Source organism: Rana temporaria, chromosome 4, assembly GCF_905171775.1.
Source record: "Rana temporaria chromosome 4, aRanTem1.1, whole genome shotgun sequence".
Taxonomy (NCBI): domain Eukaryota; kingdom Metazoa; phylum Chordata; class Amphibia; order Anura; family Ranidae; genus Rana; species Rana temporaria.
Window position 1 is genome coordinate 433,005,345 of NC_053492.1, and position 22,871 is coordinate 433,028,215.

The 22,871-nt window shown below is 44.6% G+C and overlaps 1 protein-coding gene across 1 annotated transcript in view; it reads left to right on the top strand.

The window, feature by feature from the left end:
* USH2A (usherin) overlaps window positions 1–22,871 on the top strand; it is a 1,018,338-nt gene that overhangs the window by 624,943 nt on the left and 370,524 nt on the right. The window contains exons 42-43 of the mRNA XM_040347840.1: window positions 19,893–20,221; window positions 22,672–22,794. Coding sequence (XP_040203774.1) covers window positions 19,893–20,221; window positions 22,672–22,794 — 452 coding nt within the window. The remainder of the gene's footprint in view (window positions 1–19,892; window positions 20,222–22,671; window positions 22,795–22,871) is intronic.

Sequence of the window (22,871 nt, forward strand, 5' to 3'; positions counted from 1 at the left end):
TGTGGATGGATGGGTGAATTTGCTTTGAATATTAAAAATGAATTGGTGTTTTCAGTTTGTGCTGCTCAGATACAGTTGAGCTCCGATTTAGGTGAACCTGTTGCTTTGCCAAACATGGTCAAAGTACACCTCCACTTCAGCTTTCCTTCATACAATTTATCCGTCCTTCACAAAACACAGTTTTGCTTTACAAAACTTGCGGCAATTGCTAAACTGCATCATTTGAATACAATACGGACTCATAATGAGGATGCCTATCCAAAGTTCTGACTTTGCTTGCTCCACACGTATTGACTCAGAAAGGGCTGAAGCTAGAGGATCAGCACGATAGCCACAGAAGTATAATTTCCAGAAAGAGGTCATCAATAGCCGCCTCTATTTCTCAAATGACAGGTTTACTTTGGTTTGGTTTGTATATCTTTCCCACCGCCTGATGAAACTGTGAGACCACTTACTGGCTCTATTATGCAGTTTTAAATATCTGTTTTATGTATCCACAAATCCCGCGCAGAATACCAACGCCGGGGATTGAGACCTGCTTTGTGCATTTAATGACCCTTATTAAATTCCAACGGATGTCTACAGGCTTTTACAACATCACTGCCTGAGTGAAGGCCATCAATTTTCAGCTGTCTCTCCAGGTTCCATGATTAATTTATGGTCATTAAATGGACACAAATATTTGTCATTATGGTGAATTTAGTGTAGGGCATAACACCACCCATTTTCTCATGTTATTCGCTGCTAATTATGTGTATATCATAACCATGTGATGGCTTCCACGTTGCATACAGATCGGATTTGGCAAGAGTTTGGCCGCGTGTTAGAATGGCATTCTCCTGTAAGGATTCAAGCAGTGTGCTGTAACTTGTATCTCTGTTAGCATGTCCCCTTATACTCAATCAAAGGTACCATGTGACAAGGTGACAACACCAAAGAGCAATTTTAAAGACCCACATGGTAGGACCTCTCTGCTACTTATGACACAGTTGACCATCTCCTCCTTCACTCCTTTGGCCTTTGTGACTGTACTCCTCGCTGGTTCTCATCCTGCTTATCTCACCACACCTCATGTCCCCCTCGGATCTACAGCGACTGTACTTCTAAGTGCACTTGCAGTGCACTGGTAGTGCAAAGTGGATTTGCCTTTAGTAAATAAACCCCCATTTGTGTGCAACCACCTTTAGCGCACTGGTTGGGATCAGGAGGGGAGATGGCTGGTGGCAATGGTACTGAATATTGTTAATGAGTGTTCTGCACTGTGACTGTGTACATTGAAGGGGGTGAAGTAAAGCATTAGAAAGCAACTGGACTGGACATTCCTTTCAGGCCTCTGTCCAGGAGTCTGTGAGGAGCAGAGGAGAGTCAGTGACACAAGATGGCTGAGTATCTCCAAAAGCCAAGCATGTGACTATCCCATCTGGGACAAGAAGCGGGACAGGTTCTGGAACTGCTTGGGAATCGCCACCTAATCCAGGTCCCTCCTCCCATCCCTAGCATTGTTGTATTGTATAGGCATGTGCAATTCGTTTTGTTACGAATTTGTCTTTTAACAAATTAAAAAAAATTGTTAATTTGGAAATATCCAGATTAAAGGGGTTGTAAAGGTTCGTTTTTTATTTTCTAAAGCTAGTTTATTGTTGGTTCACTTACCTTTTCCTTTAATTTCCCTTCTAATAGCTAGATTCATGTACCCTGTCCTAACTTTGCGGCGGCGTAGCTTAGCGTGTTTAGGCTACGCCGCCGTAAGTTAGCGAGGCAAGTACTTGATTCTCAAAGTACTTGCCTGCTAAGTTAGGGCGGCGTAGCCTAAAGCAGGTGGGCGTAAGGGCGCCTAATTCAAATTTGTCTGAGGGGGCGTGTTTTATGATAGTGAGGCTAGACCCGACGTGATTGACGTTTTTTTTAACTGCGCATGCGCCGGGCGCCTATATTTCCCAGTGTGCATTGTGGCTAAGTCCGCCGCACGGGCCTATTGATTTCGACGTGGACGTAAACGACGTAAATCCCTATTCACGGACGACTTACGCAAACAAACGTAAAATTTTCGAATTTCGACGCGGGAACGGCGGCAATACTTAACATTACTATTCCATCTATTTGATGGAATAACTTTAGGCGGCCTATCTCTTACGGAAACGGCGTATCTGTACTGCGTCGGCCGGGCGTACGTTCGTGAATAGGCGTATCTAGTGATTTACATATTCTACGCCGACCGCAATGGAAGCGCCACCTAGCGGCCAGCCTAAATATTGCACCCTAAGATAGGACGGCGCAAGCCGTCGTATCTTAGATAGGTTTAAGTGTATCTCTGTTTGAGAATACACTTAAACCTAGGTCGGCGCAGATTCTGAGTTAGGTCGGCGTATCTACTAATACGCCGACCTAACTCTTACTGAATCTAGCTATAAATGTTTTTTTCTTTACTTTCTTTGTCTGAATTTCTCACTTCCTGTTCCTCCTCAGTAAGGTGTTCAGTAAGCTGTTCTAAATGACTTGCCACTGCTCAGATGATGGTGGAAAGCTTACTGAGGAGAAACAGGAAGTGAGATATTCAAACAAAGAAAATAAAGAAAAAAACATTTAGAAGGGAAATTAAAGGAAAAGGTAAGTGAACCAACAATGCACTAGCTTTAAGTAACCTATTTAGAAAATAAAAAACGAACCTTTACAACCCCTTGAATCTGGATATTTCCAAATTAACACATTTTTGAAATTTGTTAAAAGACAAATTCGCAACGAAATGAATTGCACATGCCTATACAATACAACAATGCTAGGAAAAGGTACGTGAACCAACAATGCACTAGCTTAAAGAAACCAACGTAGAAAACAAAAGATGAACCTTTATAACCCCTTTAACGAAAAGCTGTTTAACAAATTTTTCCAGATTCTAAAATTGTTCCGTTACATTTATTGCGGCATTCATTATTTCAGATAATTCGTAACTTAAATAAATGAATTTATATTCGTTACATTCCCAACAGTCAAATTTGAAAGGAAATTCCAGTACCTATAATTTAATAGTTAGTTATTAATAAATTAGTTATTCTTTCGAACTTTCCGTTTTTTATTTTTTATTTTTGAATTTACGAATTTTCAAATTTTACGAATCTACTCATTTTCAAATTGCGATCATAACGAATGACCCAGAAAACGAATGAAACGAAAATTAACATATTTTTCGGCAGTGCACATATCTAGTATTGTATGCCGCAAAATGCATTGTCTCCTACCTGGCCACACTACTGACACTGAACTTTTTTTATTAAATGCTGAATACTTTTTCACAGCAGTTTTCTTGCTGGTCTGATGACGTCCTGAGTTTTTCCTCTTCTTTTTCAGCATGGGTTGGTCCTTTCTCCTGGACTGAGCGGTGTTCATGTAATGGCTAATGTGAATGCCTATTAGTCCTGGAGTACTGTGAGCCCAGGCTGTGTAATGACACACCCCCAGGGGACATGTCAAGGATGTTCTGGGCTGACAGAAAGATGCTGACCACATAGAGGACAGTGCTGAACCAAGGAGGAACCTGGGGGGCAGTGCTGGGGGTTGGATAATAAATATACATTTATAGACTTATAGGTAATAATAAAAAAAATATGAATTTCTACATTAGGCCCTGTTCACACCTCCTGAGTTTTTAAGCATGATTTTCACGTATTCTTGCATGTCATGCATAGGACAGCTCATTAACTTCCATAGGCTGCCTTATGCGTTTTTGTCACCCAACGGAAGCTCCTGCTCCTTTTTTGGGTGATGAGCTTCGTGGATGTTTTGCCGCGATTCTGTTGAGCGACGATTGCAGCACAATTGCACCTCATTTGCACATTGTGCGTTTTCCTGCAATTTTACAGCAATTTAGAATCACGGGCAAATCGCCAAGCGTGAATGAGGCCTTAAAGTAAAAATGACCAAAAACAATTATAGTTTTCACTTAGGGAAGCAGACAACTACGTTTATACCGACACGGAGAGGAGAGCAATGCAAATAGAGAGTGGCAAAGTGGGGGGAAAAAAAAGATAATGATCTCTCGGATTTTAAAAGCCGCTTTCAGTATTACAAAAATCAATGAAAAGGCACTAAAACAGCTCCTGACGTCTTTCATGCCATCATTAGAACTTCATCAAAAGCTTTATTGAAAAGGTAGGCAAGAGTCCAGGTATATAAAGGTAGTAAACCATGGAGTGGAAGATGCATTAAATTCACATACATTCATGATCAGCTAATACTGAATATTGTACGGAGGGGTGGGAAGAACAAAGAGCGACTAAGATATTCTAGTGAGCTGTTTATACTATTCATATGGACAACACAAATATTAACGTATACGTAAATTCATCTTTTTTTTCTGGTTTTGATAGAATGGGGAAGTGTTTTTTGCTGCTCATTTCCTTGCTGGAAAGAATCCCACTCTCTAAGGGCTCATTCACACATTTGGGAGACGGTTAAGCACTGTGCTGGAGCCACAATTTTACCGCTCCCCCTTTAGCTGCAGAGGCAGCGGCTGGAGGTGTATACATCAAGAATTATACCCTCTTTCGCTTTTGGGTGATGCAAAAGCCTGCCATTCGTGACCCAATCAACTAAATAGGGCTGCTCTTCAAGCGCCCCGCAACCGGATTGGGGTCCAAGGGGTTGAATCAGGTGGTAAAGAGGATATACAGTACAATGCCTCCTCACCACTTGTTAAATGCTCTTTAGGGTTTGGTTCACATTATTGTGAATTGGGTGCAGGTTCCCCGCATCCAATTGGCAATAGCAGGAGATTTTGTCTGGCTCTCTATGTAGCCGGTTCACATATCTCCACTGCGACTCCAGTGTGAATTTGCACAGGAGTCCTGTGCGTCTTTTGTTTTGTTTCTGGTCCGAATTCAGCCCAAAATTTGGGCTGAAATCAGACCTGAAACAGTGAACGAGGAAGCACCGGACCCCTGCTGTGAGTCACATGCGAAGATAGTGTGAACCCGGCCTAAAGAGTGATCCAAAAATCTGAGCGGTAATAGTCCTTGTGATTATTGTCAGCAGGACAGAAAGTGATGGGAAATCACAAATCTTATATTTGTCACCAGAACGGGAACACAGGCTGTGTAGGGCAGTCAATTCTAAAAAAATGGGTTGGCAATGGCCCTCAATGTCCTAGAAAACGGACCTGCACCTTTTCTGGCAGTGCACTGCAAAGAATGAACAGCCCCACATCGCACCAGCATAAGTAACGTTCGTTGCCACATGTTTCTATAATGAGTGCCATACTGGGCCATATTGGGCACAACCCCAATGATACTAGTGACACTAAACTCTGGTTTAAAAAAAAAAAAACAATTCAAGTATGTATTCTCAACTATAAAAGTCCTTCTATTGCTCTCAGCCTCCTACAAATCTCTAAGTTTGTTTTTGCTGCTGTGACTTAACGTCCTGTTAGAGAGTGGCTACAGTACATTTGCCCTCCATGGTGCCGCTGTACGTAGGAATATATCCACCCTCTTGCTCACTTTCAAGATGGACAATGGAGTTGCAGTATGCACAAAGCAGTGTACATGATCACAACTAACATGCACTGCTCGTTCCAAACCAATGGAAGTGAGGAAAGAAAAGGAGAGGTTTGGGGGCTTGTAGGCGGGTGTAGTGTGGTTTGTCTGCAGTTATTCAAACAGTCAAGTGCAATATCAAACTTGTATTGAAGTAATGCAGCAACAGTTCACAGCAAACTTGGTGGGACAGCTACCCAGTCGGGCACACTTACAGTTTCTAATATGTGAAGAAGTACAGTAGGTCCCAGCCGTTCTGACAGCATCTGTTGAAAGGGGACAGAATGTGGCCTGTTTGTCTTGTGCCCAATCAGGAAGGTATCCAGAGAGATAGGAACTTACACTTTCCCTCCCCATCAGGAACCTTTATCTATCGCTAGTACTGTCCCTAACAGATGGGGTTCCTTTCCCTACTGTACCCGCTCGCATGGAACGTGCCAAGCCCAGGGTCTTAAATAGACACTGCCACACCTAAGATGGTCAACAGAGTCACATTGGGAATCCAGCATCCAATCGGCTCACTGCCCCAGTGACTCAGGAAACCTTTGAGGAACTATGTACCTCTTGACTCCCGCTCCTTCTGCACTGCCGCTGCAGTTGAGCGCCACCTGCAGTGGAGACAACTGCCTACAAGCTAATGGAGGATTTTAAAGGAGGCAAAAACACGCTAAGAATGAAAAATAAAGTGCAGTGCAGAGCTGCGGTGGCTCAACGCGATTGGCACTGCGCTGACAAGCCATTCACCTCTGCAGCTAGGGGTTCGGATCCCGGTCTTGGCTACATGTGAATTGAGTTTGGTGGTCTCAGCCTGGCTCCCGGTGGGTGTGCTATGCGAGGTAAGCCTGCGCTTAGTACGCCCACCCCCCTCCCACAAAAACCACCACACTTACACGCACTCGAAAATTGGGTTAACATGCACGCACTTTGACCACCCGGTCTCTAAAAAAGAGAGGCGAAGGACTAACGGGGCTGGTTGAGCGGGCTAGATCCTCTCACTCCCATAAAGGGAGTCCCTCTGCCCCGTTGGGCTTCAAAGCGGAACAGGTAGGGCAGGCTGTGTGGGAGGACCCCCTCACACACCTGCCATTGCCACCCGGGGCATGGAGAAAGGTGGCAGATTGCCTCTGGGGGAGGCCTGCCTACTCCCAACTCCTGCAGTCCGGCTCCTCTCTCGAGTACACGCTCAAAATACACTTTAAAAAAAAAACTGACAATTGTGTGGTCGTGCGACGTGGCTCCCGAACAAATTTGACGTCCTTTCTTCCCCACAAATAGAGCTTTCTTTTGGTGGTATTTGATCATCTCTGCAGTTTTTATTTTTTGCGCTATAAACAAAAAAAGAGCGCCAATTTTGAAAATGTTTTACTTTCTGCTATAATAAATATCCCAATTAAAAAAAAAATTCTCAGTTTAGGCCGATACGTATACTTCTACATATTTTTTTTTGTAAAAAAAAAAAAAAAACGCAATAAGCGTATAGTGATTGGTTTGCGCAAAATTATAGCACCTACAAAATAGGGGACAGAATTATGATTTTTTTTTATTTTTTTTTTACTAGTAATGGCGGCGATCTGCGATTTTTATTGTGACTGCGAAATTGTGGCGGACACATCGGACACTTTTGACAAATTTTTGGGACCATTTATACAGCGATTCGTGCTATAAATATGCACTGATTACTGTATAAATGTGACTGGCAGGGAAGGGGTTAACACTAGGGGGGCGAGGAAGTGGTTAAACGTGTTCCCTACTAGTGATTCTAACTGTAGGGGGAGAGGACTGACTGGGGGAGGTGACCGATCTGTGTCCCTATGTACAAGGGACACAGCATCAGTCTCCTCTCCCTGACGGGACGTGGATCTGTGTGTTTACACTCACAGATCCACGTCCTTGTCTGTGTAACGGCTGTTCGCGGATACCCGGCGGACATCGCGGCCGCCAGGCACGCACATCGGTACCTCAGTGACGCGCCGGGCATGCGGAGGAGGAAGAGCCGAGAACGTCAATAGACGTCCTCCCGGTATTGTAGAGCCACCATGTGGCCGTCATTTTACAATGGCCGGGACTCCAAGTAGTTAACAAGTGGTGTTAAGACATTTTTAGAATTTTTATCTTTAAGGTTTAATACACTTTAATTACAGTTTGACAATGTAAGACACAGAAACAAAATAGTCACCCTTGTGTATTATATTTCATATGTGCCTATTTCATTTGCTTATCTTTGTTCCTACTATTTAAAGCTGAAGGTTAATCTGCTTATATTTTGCCTTCCCTGGTTCCTTCTTTACACCTCATCAACATGCTAATGACGTTTTTAACTAAAACGTTTCTGTTTTCATTACACACTTTATTTTAGACCCAGTGATATTAACACTGGGTCTCTGTGCTTCTCTATTTAACACTGGGCAATGATACTGAATTGCAGAAATGTATTTGTCCACAAGATGGTAGAGCTGCACAATTGTGGAAAATCCGTCTGTTTTCCTTCAGTCCAAAATTTTAAAACGTGCTTCAAAACCGAACCGATGGACCGCTGCCCCATCGGACCAAACCGATGGTTAGTACAGAAAAGCATCGGTTCAAAACCCGCGCATGCTCAGAATCAAGTCGACGCATGCTTGGAAGCATTGAACTTCGTTTTATTCTGCATGGGCATCTGCCATCTACAATTGCTGTCCCTGCACTCAGTACATGGCACACCCTTCAACTCTGCACTCAGTACATGGCACACCCCTCAACCCTGCACTCAGTACATGGCACACCCCTCAACCCTGCACTCAGTTCGTAGCACACCCCTCAACCCTGCACTCAGTACAAGGCTCACCCCACATCCCTGCACTCTTTATGTAGCTCACCTCACATCCCTGCACCTTTAAAGTAGCGCACCTTGCAACCCTGTAAAAGAATAGTAAAAAAAAATGCAGACCCCTGCATTCCGTGCATTATGAACTCCTGACCCCTGCAATTTGTGCATTATGAACTCCTGACCCCTGCATTCCGTGCATTACATACTCCTGACCCCTGCACTCTGTACATTACACCCTCTTGACCCATGTACACTGTACATTACACCCTCCTGACCTCTGCATTCTGTGCATTACACACTCCTGACCCCTGCATTCTGTGCAATACATACTCCTGACCCCTGCATTCTGTGCATTACATACTCCTGACCCCTGCAATCTGTGTATTATGTACTCCTGACCCCTACATTCTGTACATTATGAACTCCTGATTCCTGCATTCTGTGCAATACATATTCCTGACCCCTGCATTCTGTGCATTACATACTCCTGACCCCTGCAATCTGTGTATTATGTACTCCTGACCCCTACATTCTGTACATTATGAACTCCTGATTCCTGCATTCTGTGCAATACATATTCCTGACCCCTGCATTATGTGCATTACATACTCCTGACCCCTGCAATCTGTGAAATACATACTCCTGCCCCCTGCAATCTGTGTATTATGTACTCATGACCCCTGCATTCTGTGAATTTTGAACTCCTGACCCCTGCATTCCATGCATTACATACTCCTGACCCCTGAACTCTGTACATGACACCCTCTTGACCCCTGTACTCTGTACATTACACCCTCCTGACCCCTGCATTCTGTGCATTACACACTCCTGACCCCTGTATTCTGTGCAATACATACTCCTGACCCCTGCAATCTGTGCATTACATGCTCCTGACCCCTGCAATCTGTGAAATACATACTCCTGACCCCTGCAATCTGTGTATTATGTACTCCTGGACCGTACTCTGTGTTTTCTAAACCCAGCACTGACTACAGCACTTTGTATGTTACATACTCCTGATCAGTGTTGCCAACCATCCATATTTTTACGGACAGTTCGTAAAAACTGGCACTTTTTTCCCCCGTTCGTAAATGTCCGTGGTTGCGGGAATGTGCCAGTAAAAATAGGCGAGATCGGTTTCGGCTTGGAACTGCGCATGGAGATTGGAGGCAGGGGGTGATGGTGGCTGCGGTGGCACCGCAGAGGGGGATGGAGGCAGGGGATGATTGGAGGCAGGGGGTGATTGGAGGAACCACAGAGGGGGATGGTGGCACCGCAGAGGGTGGGGGATGGAGACAGGGGTTGTTGGTGGCACCGCAGAGGGGGATGGAGGCAGGGGGTGATTGGAGGCAGAGGGAGATTGTGGCACCGCAGAGGGGGGTGAAGGCAGGGGGTGTTGGTGGCAGAGGGGGATGGAGGCAGGGGGTGATGTGACTAAATAATTTGCCCTTATTATATCGAAAATAACAAATGTTTTTTTACCTTAATATCCATCTTAAATCACATTGCTATTTGCCTAGCGTACTTGTTTGTAGCCTAAATACTGAAATTTGCACCTAAAAATGTAATTTAGTAACTTTTGTGAAATACCAGTAAAAACGTGGCTGCGCCAGTAAATTTCGGGTGTCGTGACAGTAAATTTCATTCTGGTAGGTTGACAACACTGCTCCTGATCCTTGATCAGGTTGCATTACACACCCTGGACCCATGCAGTCTGGGTTATATATCCTAAACCCAACACTGACTGGGTTGCTGGTTGCTATGAAGTCCCAGACTATTTTAATTAAGTTCTTCTCTAAGGTAGGCTCAGACAAAGCAATGAAAGCATATTTTATACAAGGGAGCCTGGGTTTTGTTTACCCACGCCCTGTAAGCCCCTCCCACTGGTAAGAGTTTAGCCACACCCACATTTTGCCGTGGTGCGCGCTGCAGGTTGTCTCTTGCCTCAAGTGTCCCTCATTCGGAAGTTCAAAAGTTGGGAGGTATGGGTAACACCAACATGTGATGCTGAGCCTTCGTGATTAAAATAAATAATATCCAATAAATGAAAGGAGCTGGGGAGGAAAGTGCTAGATGATCCCGGATGTCTTCTAGCCAGGAGAGAGGCAGGTTGTATCTGACTTGCTGCAGCTTCTAATGCACACTGTGAACCCAAACTCCCGCTTTTCCTAATCCAATGAGCTGGGGTGCGATGATATGTATCCGACGCTGGAGCGAGTGCATGTAGACAGGAAGTGGCTGGAGAAGGTTAAAAGAGATCAGCAGCACTGAGAGTGAAGAAAGTGGGCAAAAAGGCGAAAGAAAACAGTATTTAAGTATAAAAAAAAAGACAGCTGTTTATCATACACAGTTATTTGGCAAACAGAACGACATCTAGTTAGGGTTTACATCTACATTAACATAAACTGGCTTGCCATGTGCTCTTAATGGCCCTTTAAATCCTTATTAAGGGATTACTTAATAATACAGGTTGTGCTTTATAATTGGCTAATGTGTTTATTAACATCAATTTAGCACCATCCGTGACCTTTATCCGCACGGTTCATACGGCGGCATCTTGTAACACATCTGTACAGCTGCGAGGTGAAAGCGTCCAGATCTATTAGCGCCGGAATCACCACGGGCGAAATATCTGCGTTCACGTCTTAATCACCAATAGCGATGTTTCCCAAGGTTACTATACAATGACTCCTCTGTAATACATAATGATGCCTCATAAGTATCATGGCATGTTTTTGTCAAGGAAAATAAGACGGCGCGATCGCCGCCTCTCTCTCTCTCCATTTGAACAATAGCCGCCTCTCGAGCGTAAACGCTGATCTCTGAGTCAATGAACAAAACTGCTTAGGCTGCTGTGAATACACTGTCTTACGGGCTCGGCTGCTTCCACGCTTTGCAGTGCCAATCTGAAGCCTAAAAGCCCACGAGCCTTAGGAGAGGCACAGAGCGTGGCTGTGTGTACTTTACCAATTCACTGCACGCCATCTTTAAACATCGTCCTTGAAGTGATGGAGGTGCAAAGTGCAGTTTAAGCTCGCTGTGCCTAAAGGGAACCTGTCAGCATAGGAATGTTGGAACTGTCATTGCTGGCTTGTTTATTAAAGTGTATCTAAAGCATTTTTTTTTTATTTTGGATACAGTAGAGTATTGTTAGAACCTCTGTCTGTTTTTTATTGCAGTCTGCATCCCTGCTGGGGGCAGATTCACTCTTGTTTTTGTCCTGTGACATTTATATGGGAACTAACTCTGCCTAATACATCACTAGATGTAGGTGTTCTCTAAAAAGGGGCCTACCATCCAATTGCATAATTCCCTGTAGCACCCTCTAGTGTGCTAGGGAATTAGTATAGTAGGTACATTTTCAGGCTTGGCTGACAGCTGAGTGTGTTTTATCTGGGCTGGGAGTGGCTCTGGGTAGTGCTGGGTGACTCACAGGTGACATCACTAGAATCTTCTTCTTCTTTCTAGAACCTTCTGGTACTTTCTAGAAAGAGAGGCATGGAGGAGAGGTGGAGCAGCCTGGGGTATTTTAAGGAGCCCTGACCGATCCACAACCAATCAGGCAGGGGGCAGGCCCACTTTAATACCCAGGGTCAGCCCAGCTGGGGAGGAGTTGATTGGATGGAAGAATGGAAATAGAGTGTTAGGCTGTTTGGCCTTTGAGGGAGCTCCCCAGTCTGGGGGGTGGGGAAGATCTTGGGCCTGGACTCGAGTGCGGACTGGACGCTCTTACAACCAACAGAGGTGTCCTGGACAAGAAGCACAAGAGGAGCAGGGAAGGACAGCGGGAGAACGATGCCAGGCAAGTCTCCAGGATTTACACAGAGGCAGCCAGGAGGGCTGGTGAGTGAGCACACTGTAGGGAGTACTGGGAGGCATGCCTTAGAGCAGGGGTGTCAAACTCAATTTCATTGTGGGCCGCATCAGCATTATGATTGTCCTCAAAAGGGTCAGTTGTATCTGTAAAATTAGATGTCTAGCGCATCCCCACCCCTTACATTAGATGTCAAGAGCCCCCCCACCATCAGAAGTTGAGTCCCCCACTCTCCCTTACATCGCAGTGCACCTCCCTTTCCTTATGGTGCTGCTGGGAAGAAGCTGAATGCATTGCTTGAAAGCAGAAAGTAGGGGTCTGGAGGAGGACCAGATGAGGGTTGCAGGAGAGGTGCGAGGGCCACATGAAATAGCCTGGAGAGCCAAATTCGGCCCGCAGGCCTTGTGTTTGACACCTGTGCCTTAGAGGACTGATGTGGAGCAGTGGGATGGATGCAGAGCCAGTCTGGAGGATGGTGGTGTCATGGACAGTGGAGCGAGGCAGCTACAGCCAGGAGGGCTGGCAGTGCCTGAAGAGGTGGTACTGGGAGCAGTAGCCACAGGGACAGCTAGCACTCACTGGGACTTTTCTATTTGCTACACCATAGGAGCCCACAGTCCCTGCCTGTAAAGGGCACTTGCTTTAGGCCTGGCCAAGCCAGTGTCAGGCCTATACCAATTCAGTGATAGCTAGTCTGGAGCAGGAAAGAGAGGAACCAATGTGCAAGAGGAAAAAAGGAGTGATGTATATACAAGATGTACATAAAGTCCCACTTGTTGATATTTGATTCCATGGGTATCTCATAAGTCCCCATTCCTATCCCAAGTTCAATCTTGCTCAATAAAACAAAGCACAAGGACTGCTTCATGTCTCCGGATTAATGACAAGTGTGTGCCTGGCTGGGGCAGGGTGACAGATGGACCACAATACTCAGCAGCTCTTACGGGGGGTACCACTACATACCTTTAACACCCTATATTGGGAACACAGCCACCTAGTGGCAGACAAGCTGACTGCACCTGAAAACACATCTATTAGTAGTAAAACCACGGCTCAACCACTTGTTTTTAACTCCCCTTGGCCCCAGCCTCCCATGTAAAAAAGGACTTACTTGTTTCAGGTCAGTTTTTCGGCAGATATTGATGCAAGGACAATCCAACTGGACAGCATTAAAGTGACTCAGTCATTAGAATAAACACTTAAACTAAGTTCTACCTGTAAAGAAAAGGGTCAATTGCTACCTACCACACTGCCCAACTCTGCTCTCTTGAAGAGCTCCAGTGGTTAAGGTAGTGGTAGAGTCAGATGCTGTGTCCCTTGCTGTGCACTGGGGTTTGCATCACCAGCCCTACATCACAACTGTGTGCAGCAGCTCCTTAAGTTGATTTTGGCTTTTCTAGCCAAAGCACTTAAAGCGGAGGTTCCGCCGTTTTTTTTTTTTTTAAAAGCCAGCAGATACAAATACTGCAGCTGCTGACTTTTAAAAAATGGACACTTTCCTGTCCAGCGCGCCCGTGATGTCAGCAGATGAGGCTGAGAAATCGCTCGGTCCTCGGCTGCTTCAGCCGCCATCCTGAGTAAGGGAATCAGGAAGTGAAGCCTTGCGGCTTCACTGCCCGGTTCCCTACTGTGCATGCGTGAGTATCGCAGCACGCCGTCACTGGTCCCCGCTCTCTGCTGGGAACAGTGTTTCCCAGAAGACAGCAGGGGGGTGACGTAGGGGGGCCGGACTCCAGCGGGAGTCAGAACCAGGAAGTGGTGCAAATACCTGTCCCTGAAAGGTGCCAAATGTGACAATGGAGGGGGGGAGGGTTCCAAAAAGCGGAAGTTCACTTTTTTTGTGAACCTCCGCTTTGAACTCAACTCAATAAAAGCCTACTGTATGTGTCCATGTAGACATACTGTAGGCTTTTAGTAGCTGCCATGTTCAAGTGAGGTTAAACCTCCCTCTCCTGAATGTGGAAGAATTGCGTTCAGGATATGAACATTTTGACCGCCAGCACGTGTTTTGTGGTTTCCTGCAGCCAGGGTAGGTTAGTGTACAAACAATCAAGCGAGCAAAGTCCTTTCCCAAAATCCTAGGACAAGGTCGTAATGGCAAAACATGTCGGGATGTGGCTGTATGGCAAACCGGAAGTGACGTTTACGCATCAGCGGAAGTGACACTCTGTGTGTTTTGGCTTGTTGGTCGGGTGAGGTCCGGTGCCAATCCTTATGTCTGCTGTGACTGGAATATGCTTGCCGTCAGATTATCATACCAATGTGCTTTTAAATTTGCCTTCTTATAAGTGTATTTCTATTAGGCCTTTGTGGTTTTAATATATTTTATTTTCTTGACGGTATTGCATTTGGAGTTCTGTTTTGCTTTGCATATTATGGATGCCTACTGGTCTTTGGATGCTAGAATTGATTAATTGGATATCTACAACCCCGAGGGGTACAATGCTCTCTTTGCCGGACATGAGAATGTGAGGCAAATGTTGGTGAGTGCACATCCAACTGGGGAAGTGGAGACACTTTTTTTATCACATGGTGTGGTGTCAAGTCACTCAATCAACTGACTATTTATCACGGATTAGTTATCCAAAATTGGACATATTATGGACTGTTTCTTTTCATGTTTCTGTGTATGTTAATTTTTCATGCATTACCACTCACTGGGTGTGTAATATATATGTTCATTGTTTATGTTATTGCATGTTTAGCGCCACCATTTACCTTTAGTTTGTGTTTAGTAGATTTTGTTTATAAAATCCTTTCTTGTATTACGAGACAATTAATTTTGCCTTCCCTGTACAAATCATTAGTAAGACCACATGTGGAATATGCAGTTCAGTTTTGGGCCCCAGTTCTCAAAATCGGGGAACTGGAGAAAGTGCAGAGAAGGGCAGCCAAAATGATAAGCGGCATGGAGGAGCTCAGCTATGAGGAAAGATCAGGCCTCGTACACACGAACGACAAACTCGTTGTAAAAGAAACATTGTTTTCCTCTACGAGTTCCTTGTCAGGCTTGTCGAGAATCTTGTCAAGCTTTCTTTGCGTACACACTGTCAAGACAAAATCTCGTCGTTCTCAAACGCGGTGATGTACAACACGTAAGGCCTCGTACAGACGGGCGGACTGTTCGCTGAAAACGGTCCGCCGGACCGTTTTCAGCGGACATGTCCGCCCGGAGATTTCTGTCTGATGGTTGTACACACCATCAGACAGAAATCCGCGCGTACACCATCCACGGTGACGTGGCCGCGCCGTCGCCGCGACGATGACGCGGCGACGTGCGCGGCCCTGGAAGTTCAATGCTTCCACGCATGCGTCAAAGTGATTCGACGCATGCGAGGGATGGCGGCCGATCGGACATGTCCGGTGAGTCTGTACAGACGACCGAACATGTCCGACGGACAGGTTTCCAGCGGACATGTTTCATAGCATGCTAAGAAACATTTGTCCGCTGCAAAACGGTCGGCTGGACAAATGTCCGCTGGAAACCTGTCCGGTCGGCCATACACACGACCGAACATGTCTGCTGAAACTGGTCCGCGGACTATTTTCAGCAGACATGTTCGGTCGTGTGTACGGGGCCTTAGACGGCACTATAAAGGGGAAGTTCGATTCAACTGGCGCCACCCTTGGGGCTGCTTTTGCTAATCTCGTGTTACCACGTATTAAGTAAAAGTCTGGTGAGAGTCGTTTCGCGCTTTTCAGTCTGTTACAGCGTGACAAATGTGCTATCTCCATTATGAACGCTACTTTTACCGAAGGTGCGCTCCCGTCTCATAATTTATTCTGAGCATGCACATGAACGTGTTTCTCGTCGTAAACCAGCCTGACGAGGAACACGATGAGGAAATTGAGACTCCCGACGAGAAAAAAGAGAACTTGTTCTCTTTTTTTCTCGTCGAGATCCACGACAGGCTTCCCGACGAAAAACATACACATGACCGTTTTCCTCGGCAAAAAAGCTCTGCCACCAAGTTTCTTGATGGATTTTGTCAAGGAAAACGGTCGTGTGTACGAGGCCTGAGAGGAACTGAATTTATTCTCTCTTGAATAAAATAATCAATATGTGCAAATACATAAGGGGTCCATATAGTGAACTTGGTGTTGACTTACTCACTTTACGGTCATCACAAAGGACAAGGGGGCACTTTTTTGTCTAGAGGAAAAGAGATTTCATCTCCAAATACGTAAAGGCTTCTTTGCAGTAGGAGCTGTGAAAATGTAGAATAGATTCTCTTCAGAGGTGGTTCTGTCCATCTCAATAGATTGCTTTAAAAAAGACCTGGATTATTTCCTAGATACAAATAATATAACTGGGTACTAATATTTATAGGTAAAGTTGTTCCAGGGATCATCTGATTGCCTCTTGGAGGATCAGGGAGGATTTTTTCCCCTTGATGGATCATGGATCATGCTTCATTGGGGTTTTATTTGCCTCCCTCGGGATCAACTGTGGGTATAGGATTATATATACAGTATATAATACTGTATATAATAAAGTATATATATATATATGTATGTATTTATTTATTTTCCCCTTCTGTTGGTTGAACTAGATAGACTTGTGTCTTTTATGAGCCAGACTAACTATGTAACTTTGTACTTGGGATAATGTAAAAAATCTTAAAACTTAGTCTTAAAACTGAACTCCAGGGAAAGGAAAAATATTACCGAGTAGTAGGGTTCCCCTCACATTGCAAGAGTTAAATGCTCATCTTAGGCCTAGTTGGCTCCCTCCACACTGTAAGACTGGTCCCAGCAGCCTCGTCTTTCCTATTCCCAGAGGTCACAGGTGATTTTTCTGTGGAGTTGTACTTTGAAGTGGTTCTAAAGTCTAAAGTTTTTTTTTGTTTTTCCTTAAAGGGTTTGTAAAAGGTTTGAATATTATTTAAAAAAAAACATGTCATACTTACCTCCACTGTGAAGTTAGTTTTGCACAGAGTGGCCCCCGATTGTCCTCTTCTGGGGTCAAACAGTAGCTCTCGTGGCTCCTCCTCGCAAGAGCTAACCCCCTCTGGAAAGCTCTCTTCCGATTGGGTTACCTTGCGGGTGCGCTCCCATGCCATACAATCAGCGTTCATAGCCGGCAACTGTATGACTCGCATACCCCCCCCCCCCCGCCGAATCATTGGATGTGATTGACAGCAGCAGGAGCCATTGGCTGCGCTGCTATCAATCATCCAATGAAGAGTCGACAAGAGCTGGGGGAAAGCAATGCAGGATCACGCCTATGGAGATTTGGGGCTCAGGTAAGTAAAACGGGGGCTCGGTGTGGGGGGGGGGAGCGGTGACTGCAAGGTGTTTTTCTCACCTTAATGTATAGGATGCATTAAGATGAAAAAACACGAAGCTTTACAACCACGTTAATGCATTCTCTGCATTAAGGTAAAAAATGCCCCAATACCTGCTTTACCCATCCTTATCCCTACATACTTACCTTATTCCATAGGTACCTGCTGCTGTCAGTCAAACTCCTGTGAGGAGGGAGTGGGGGTGTGGCTTACCGTGGCTGTTTGTGCCTATGGACGCACACAGCCTGGCTCAGGAGTGTGTACAGATGGGTGCCTCTTTAGTACCCAGCTTACTGAGGGGGGACCCAGGGGAGGAAAGAGGAGACAGCGCTGGCAGGGTACTCCCAGAAGAGGAGGAAAGGAACCTTTATGTGCAATATCATTGCACAGAGAAGGTAAGAATAACATATTTTTTTATTTTAAACAAAAATATATATATTCTTTAGTATCACTTTAAGATATTACTTACTTTGCCTGAATTCAGTTTGAACCATTGAGCGAGGCTAAATTCTGATTGGTGTCTGAACTCATACCCTGTGCACTCAGGAGCATTAGGTTAAAGTGGACCTAGCATCAGAAATATGTTGAATGTTCAGTGCTAAGTAATGTGTAAGGGTAACACTTCCAGGTATATTGGGCCAGATTCAGATACAATTACGTTGCTCCACGGCAGCGTAACGTATCTGATTTACGTTACACCGCCGCAGGTTTACAGCGTAAGTGCCTGATTCTCAAAACTATTACCTGTAAACTTGCGGCGGTGTAACGTAAATGTGCTCGGCGCAAGCCCGCCCAATTCAAATGGGGCGGGCACCATTTAAATTAGGCGCGTTCCCGCGCCGAACGTACTGCGCATGCTCCGTCGGGTAAATTACCCAACGTGCATTGCGCTAAATGACGTCGCACGGACGGCATTTGTTTCAACGTTAACGTAAATGGGGTCCAGCGCCATTCACGGACGACTTACGCAAACAACGTGGTTTTTTAAATTTCGACGTGGGAACAACGGCCATACTTAACATGGCTTAGAACAACTAGGGCTCGGCCCTAATTTTACGCGGCGTAACTAGATGGAAACAACGTAAAGTTAGATCGACGGGCAGCGCGGACGTTCGGGGATCGCCGTAACTAGTCATTTGTATATTCTACGCCGACCGCAATGGCCTCGCCACCTAGCGGCCGGCCTAGAATTTCATCCTTAAGATCCGACAGTGTAATTCAATTACACCTGTCGGATCTTAGGGCTAACTATGCGTAACTGATTCTATGAATCAGTAGCATAGTTAGGACGGCCGTAACACAGAGATACGACGGCCTATCAGGAGATACGCCGTCGTATCTCTTTTGTGAATCTGGCCCTTGGTACTTCTCACAGAAATCACAAAAGCTATCTATGTTCCTGTCCCATCTTGGGTCACCATCTACTTCCTGAACTGAGAATCCAGAATAAAAAGCCCTTCCTGCAGCAGACTAATTACATCAACTCAGCCTAGGCAAAGTCAATAAAAGTCAGCAGCTACAAATCCTGTAGCTGCTGACTTTTAAAAAAGGACATTCACCTGTCCAGGGATCCAGCTCCATCCAAACCCGCCGGCATGTTTACTAAAGGAAGCCGGCTTCCCAGACAGTTTCCCACTGCACATGCGCAGGTCGTGCTTTCTGAATAGACCCCAGCCTTCTGGAGCCTGTCATGTGCCCCAGAAGACTGCCAACAGGGAAAACAGGAGGGGGAGAACTTCAACTCCGATCGCATAGGTAGTCAGAGCACTAGTGGGAGAGGGTGCCTGCTAAAACTAGATATCAACCCCCCCCCCCCACACACACACACACAAAAAAAATGTGTGGAGGGGGAAGATGTGTTAAAGCGGAACTTTCTTTTTAGGGTGAAATTCTGCTTTAATCACTTACCGAGTATAAACTTCCTTAACTTTTCATCTTTGTCCATGTTATAGTTTAGGCTGGTGCCATGATCACTGCCCCAAGTATCTTCTTTCAGGTTGTCTCCTTTCTCATGCAGCATCCTATGGAGCTTCCCTTGCATGCAGCGACTAGAGTTTTGTCTCCCTGCATTGTGTGCATAAATAGAAACACACAGCCCTAAAGTCTAGGATGGCACGGCACTCCTCTGCTTCCTCCCTCCTCCTTCCTTCCTGCCTTCTTCAAACTAACAGACTGGCTTCAGACTGCAATGTCCACTGTTAACCCTTTCCTGTGAAGACCGGAAGTTCAGTAAAGCAGCCCTGAGAGAGCGGGAGCGTTGACAAATTGTAATCTGCAAGTGCTGGTGTAAGAATTGTACTAAGTTGTTTACTGGGGAATGTTCACCATATTGTGCGCAATGTGTTAGGCTAAAAAATTCTGAGGGTTAATACTAATGTTAGGGTGACTCAATTGCATTGTAATAGCGTATTTACTTTTCTTTATAAAACACGGCTTCATTATTTGCTCTTTTCCAGATCACATGGAATGTTCCACTTTTACCAAATGGAGAAATATTACGTTATGAAATCCGCATGCCAGAACCTCAAGTTGTCATCACTGACACTGCACTGTTAAGCTACACAATGACGAATCTCATCCCTTACACTAACTATTCTGTAACGATAGTGGCCTGCTCCGGAGGAGGCCTATATGTCGGAGGATGTACGGAAAGTCAGCCTACATTGGTTACCACTCAGCCGGCACCTCCAGAGGGTGTAGGCCCTCTCTCTGTAGTCCCTGTTGGTGAGACATTCATTGCAGTTTCCTGGCAACCTCCGTCAAGGCCTAATGGACCAGATGTAAGGTAAGGTCAGGTACTTGTATGTTACAAACTAGGAGGAAAGCAACATTTCAATGTCGAATGCAATAATATATTGGGTTAAAACTCCACAAACGTCACAAATAAGGGATTGGGGTTCACTCATAGGCGTACACAGAGGGTGTGCCTGGGCACACCATAATCTCCCTGTGTGACACAGATTTCCCCTTGCTGATAATTCACAGATGCCCCCCAATGGGGCTTCTAAAAAAATGATAAAAAATAATATTACATTTTGTTTTAAAAATAATACAAAAATAAAATAATACAAATAAAAAACTACTGGCACAGTCCACTGCCCTACTAACACTGTCCATGTTTTTTACATTTATTTATAAGAGTCTCTGTGTGTGGTGTGTGCATATATATATATCTATATATATCTATATATATACCGTATTTGCTGGCACTGTATAAGAGGACCCCCATAAGATGACCCCCTTCCGACCAGTCTGCAGCCTGCTGGATGTGTCTTATAGTATACATACAGTATACCGCGCTGAGCCAATCACGGCGAGCGATGCATTTTATTAATGAATACAAAGCTTGCTCGCTGGAATTGGCTCAGAGGTGTATACTGCATGTATGCAGTATTACCGCACATTCACAGAGCATCCAGAGGGCTGACATCCAGCACCCGGCGTATAAGACGACCCCCGCTTTTTGGACGTTTTTTTTTTTTGTGTAAAAGGTAATTTTATAAGCCGGCAAATACGGTATATATATATATATATATATATATATATATATATATATATAGAGATATATATATATATATATATATATATATATATATATATATATACCCTGTTTCCCTGAAAACAAGTCCTCCCCCGAAAATAAGCCCTAGTTAAAGTCCTTGTAAAAACATTTAATCCATTTTGTAAAACAATTATTTAATGTTCAGTGTGTTTAGTGTGTCTCCTCGTGTAAGTTTATTGTAGAAAATACCTTATTACAGCACCGTTGTGCGCTCACGTGACCCATGAATAATACCGTAAATAAAAATATATAATATATATAATAAATATACCGTAAATAAATAAGACATCCCCGTAAAATAAGTCCTAGAGTTATTTTTGTAGCCAAAATTAATATAAGACCCGGTCAGTGTAGACCTCTATTCGTTCAAAAAAGGGCATAACTTTGACATCCTGCTGTGATGATATACTCCAATGTTGACGAAAAAGCACTTGATCCATTCCACACCCAGCTGTCTTCTACTTCCAAAGCTTCACCTCTATATACAGGCATTCCACCAATTTTACCAATCTGGACACAGGTCGCCCTCTTTTCCCTGTCTAGGAGAGACTGGAGAGAATTGATTGGCCTGAGAAGGCCCTTAAAGCGGTGGTTCACCCTTATTAACATGTTTTTAGCATAAAATTTGGCATAGTAGCGCGAGCTACAGTATGCCTGTCTTTATTTTTTTAGTCCCGTACTCGCAGTGTAATCGTAGACACAAGATTTCGACTCCCCGCGGGGAATGGGCGTTCCTATGGAGAGGGAAGGTGATTGACGGCCGGCTCTGGCACGTCACGCTCCCCGAAGACAGCCGGAACAGGTCTCGTCTCTTCACGGCGCTATACGGCGCCTGCGCACAGACTATGCGCAGGCGCCGTGAAGCGTCAAGTCCTATTTCGGGTATTTCCGGAGAAGCGTGACGTGCCAGAGCCGGCCGTCAATCATGCTGCCTCTCCATAGGAACGCCCATTCCCCGAGGGGGGTCGGAATCTTGTCGCTACGATTACACAGTGAGTACCGGACTAAAAAAATAAAGACAGGCATACTGTAGCTCGCGCTACTATGCCTCATGTTATGCTAGAAGAAAATGTATTTTTTATTTTTTTATTAATAGGGTGAACCCCCGCTTTAAGGAAGGCTGGACATTGCCAAACAGACGGTCTCCGCACAAGACAAATGAAATTTTTTTAAAACGTCGTTTTTTACATGCCGAAAAACGATTGTGTGTACGCGGCATTAGATTTAGATTTTGCATACCATTAAAGGGTGCTGCAACTGAAAAAAGGTTGAGAAAAGCCATTCTAATGTCTATGAAAAAAAAAAAAAAAGATTAAGAATGATAAAAAATTATTTAGCAATAATTTATTTTTATAATCGCAGATAAAAAAAAAAAAAAAACATAAGCTGCAGGCATATAGAGGAAATGTTTGAGATATAAGCTTGCTTTTGATAGCATGCTGGTTGATGCAGTTTTTCCCGATAAAACCCTCTTGGAGATGTCATGTGTTAATGTATTTCTTGTAAAAAAAAAAAATACTTTTTTTTTCTGTAGCAAAATAAGTTTGGAACCCTCAACGTGTTTATCTGAGCAATTTTGCAGCTGTAAAAACAAAATAATGTTTGAAAACCCTGTTTTTGTTTAATAATATTAGTGGAGATAATCCGTGCGCTTTGCTTGTCTTTTGTGTTAGATTTGAACTCTTGAGACGCACAATCCTGCAACCACTTGCATCAAATCCCCCTAAAGATTTAAATCTGTGGCAGAATATTTACTCAGGAACTCGGTGGTTCTATGAAGATAAGGGTCTTAGCAGGTAAGATTACAAAACGGTGGAAAAAAAAACAAGTGCTGGCATTTTTAATAGAGAGTATAAACAGCGGCGAGCACAAT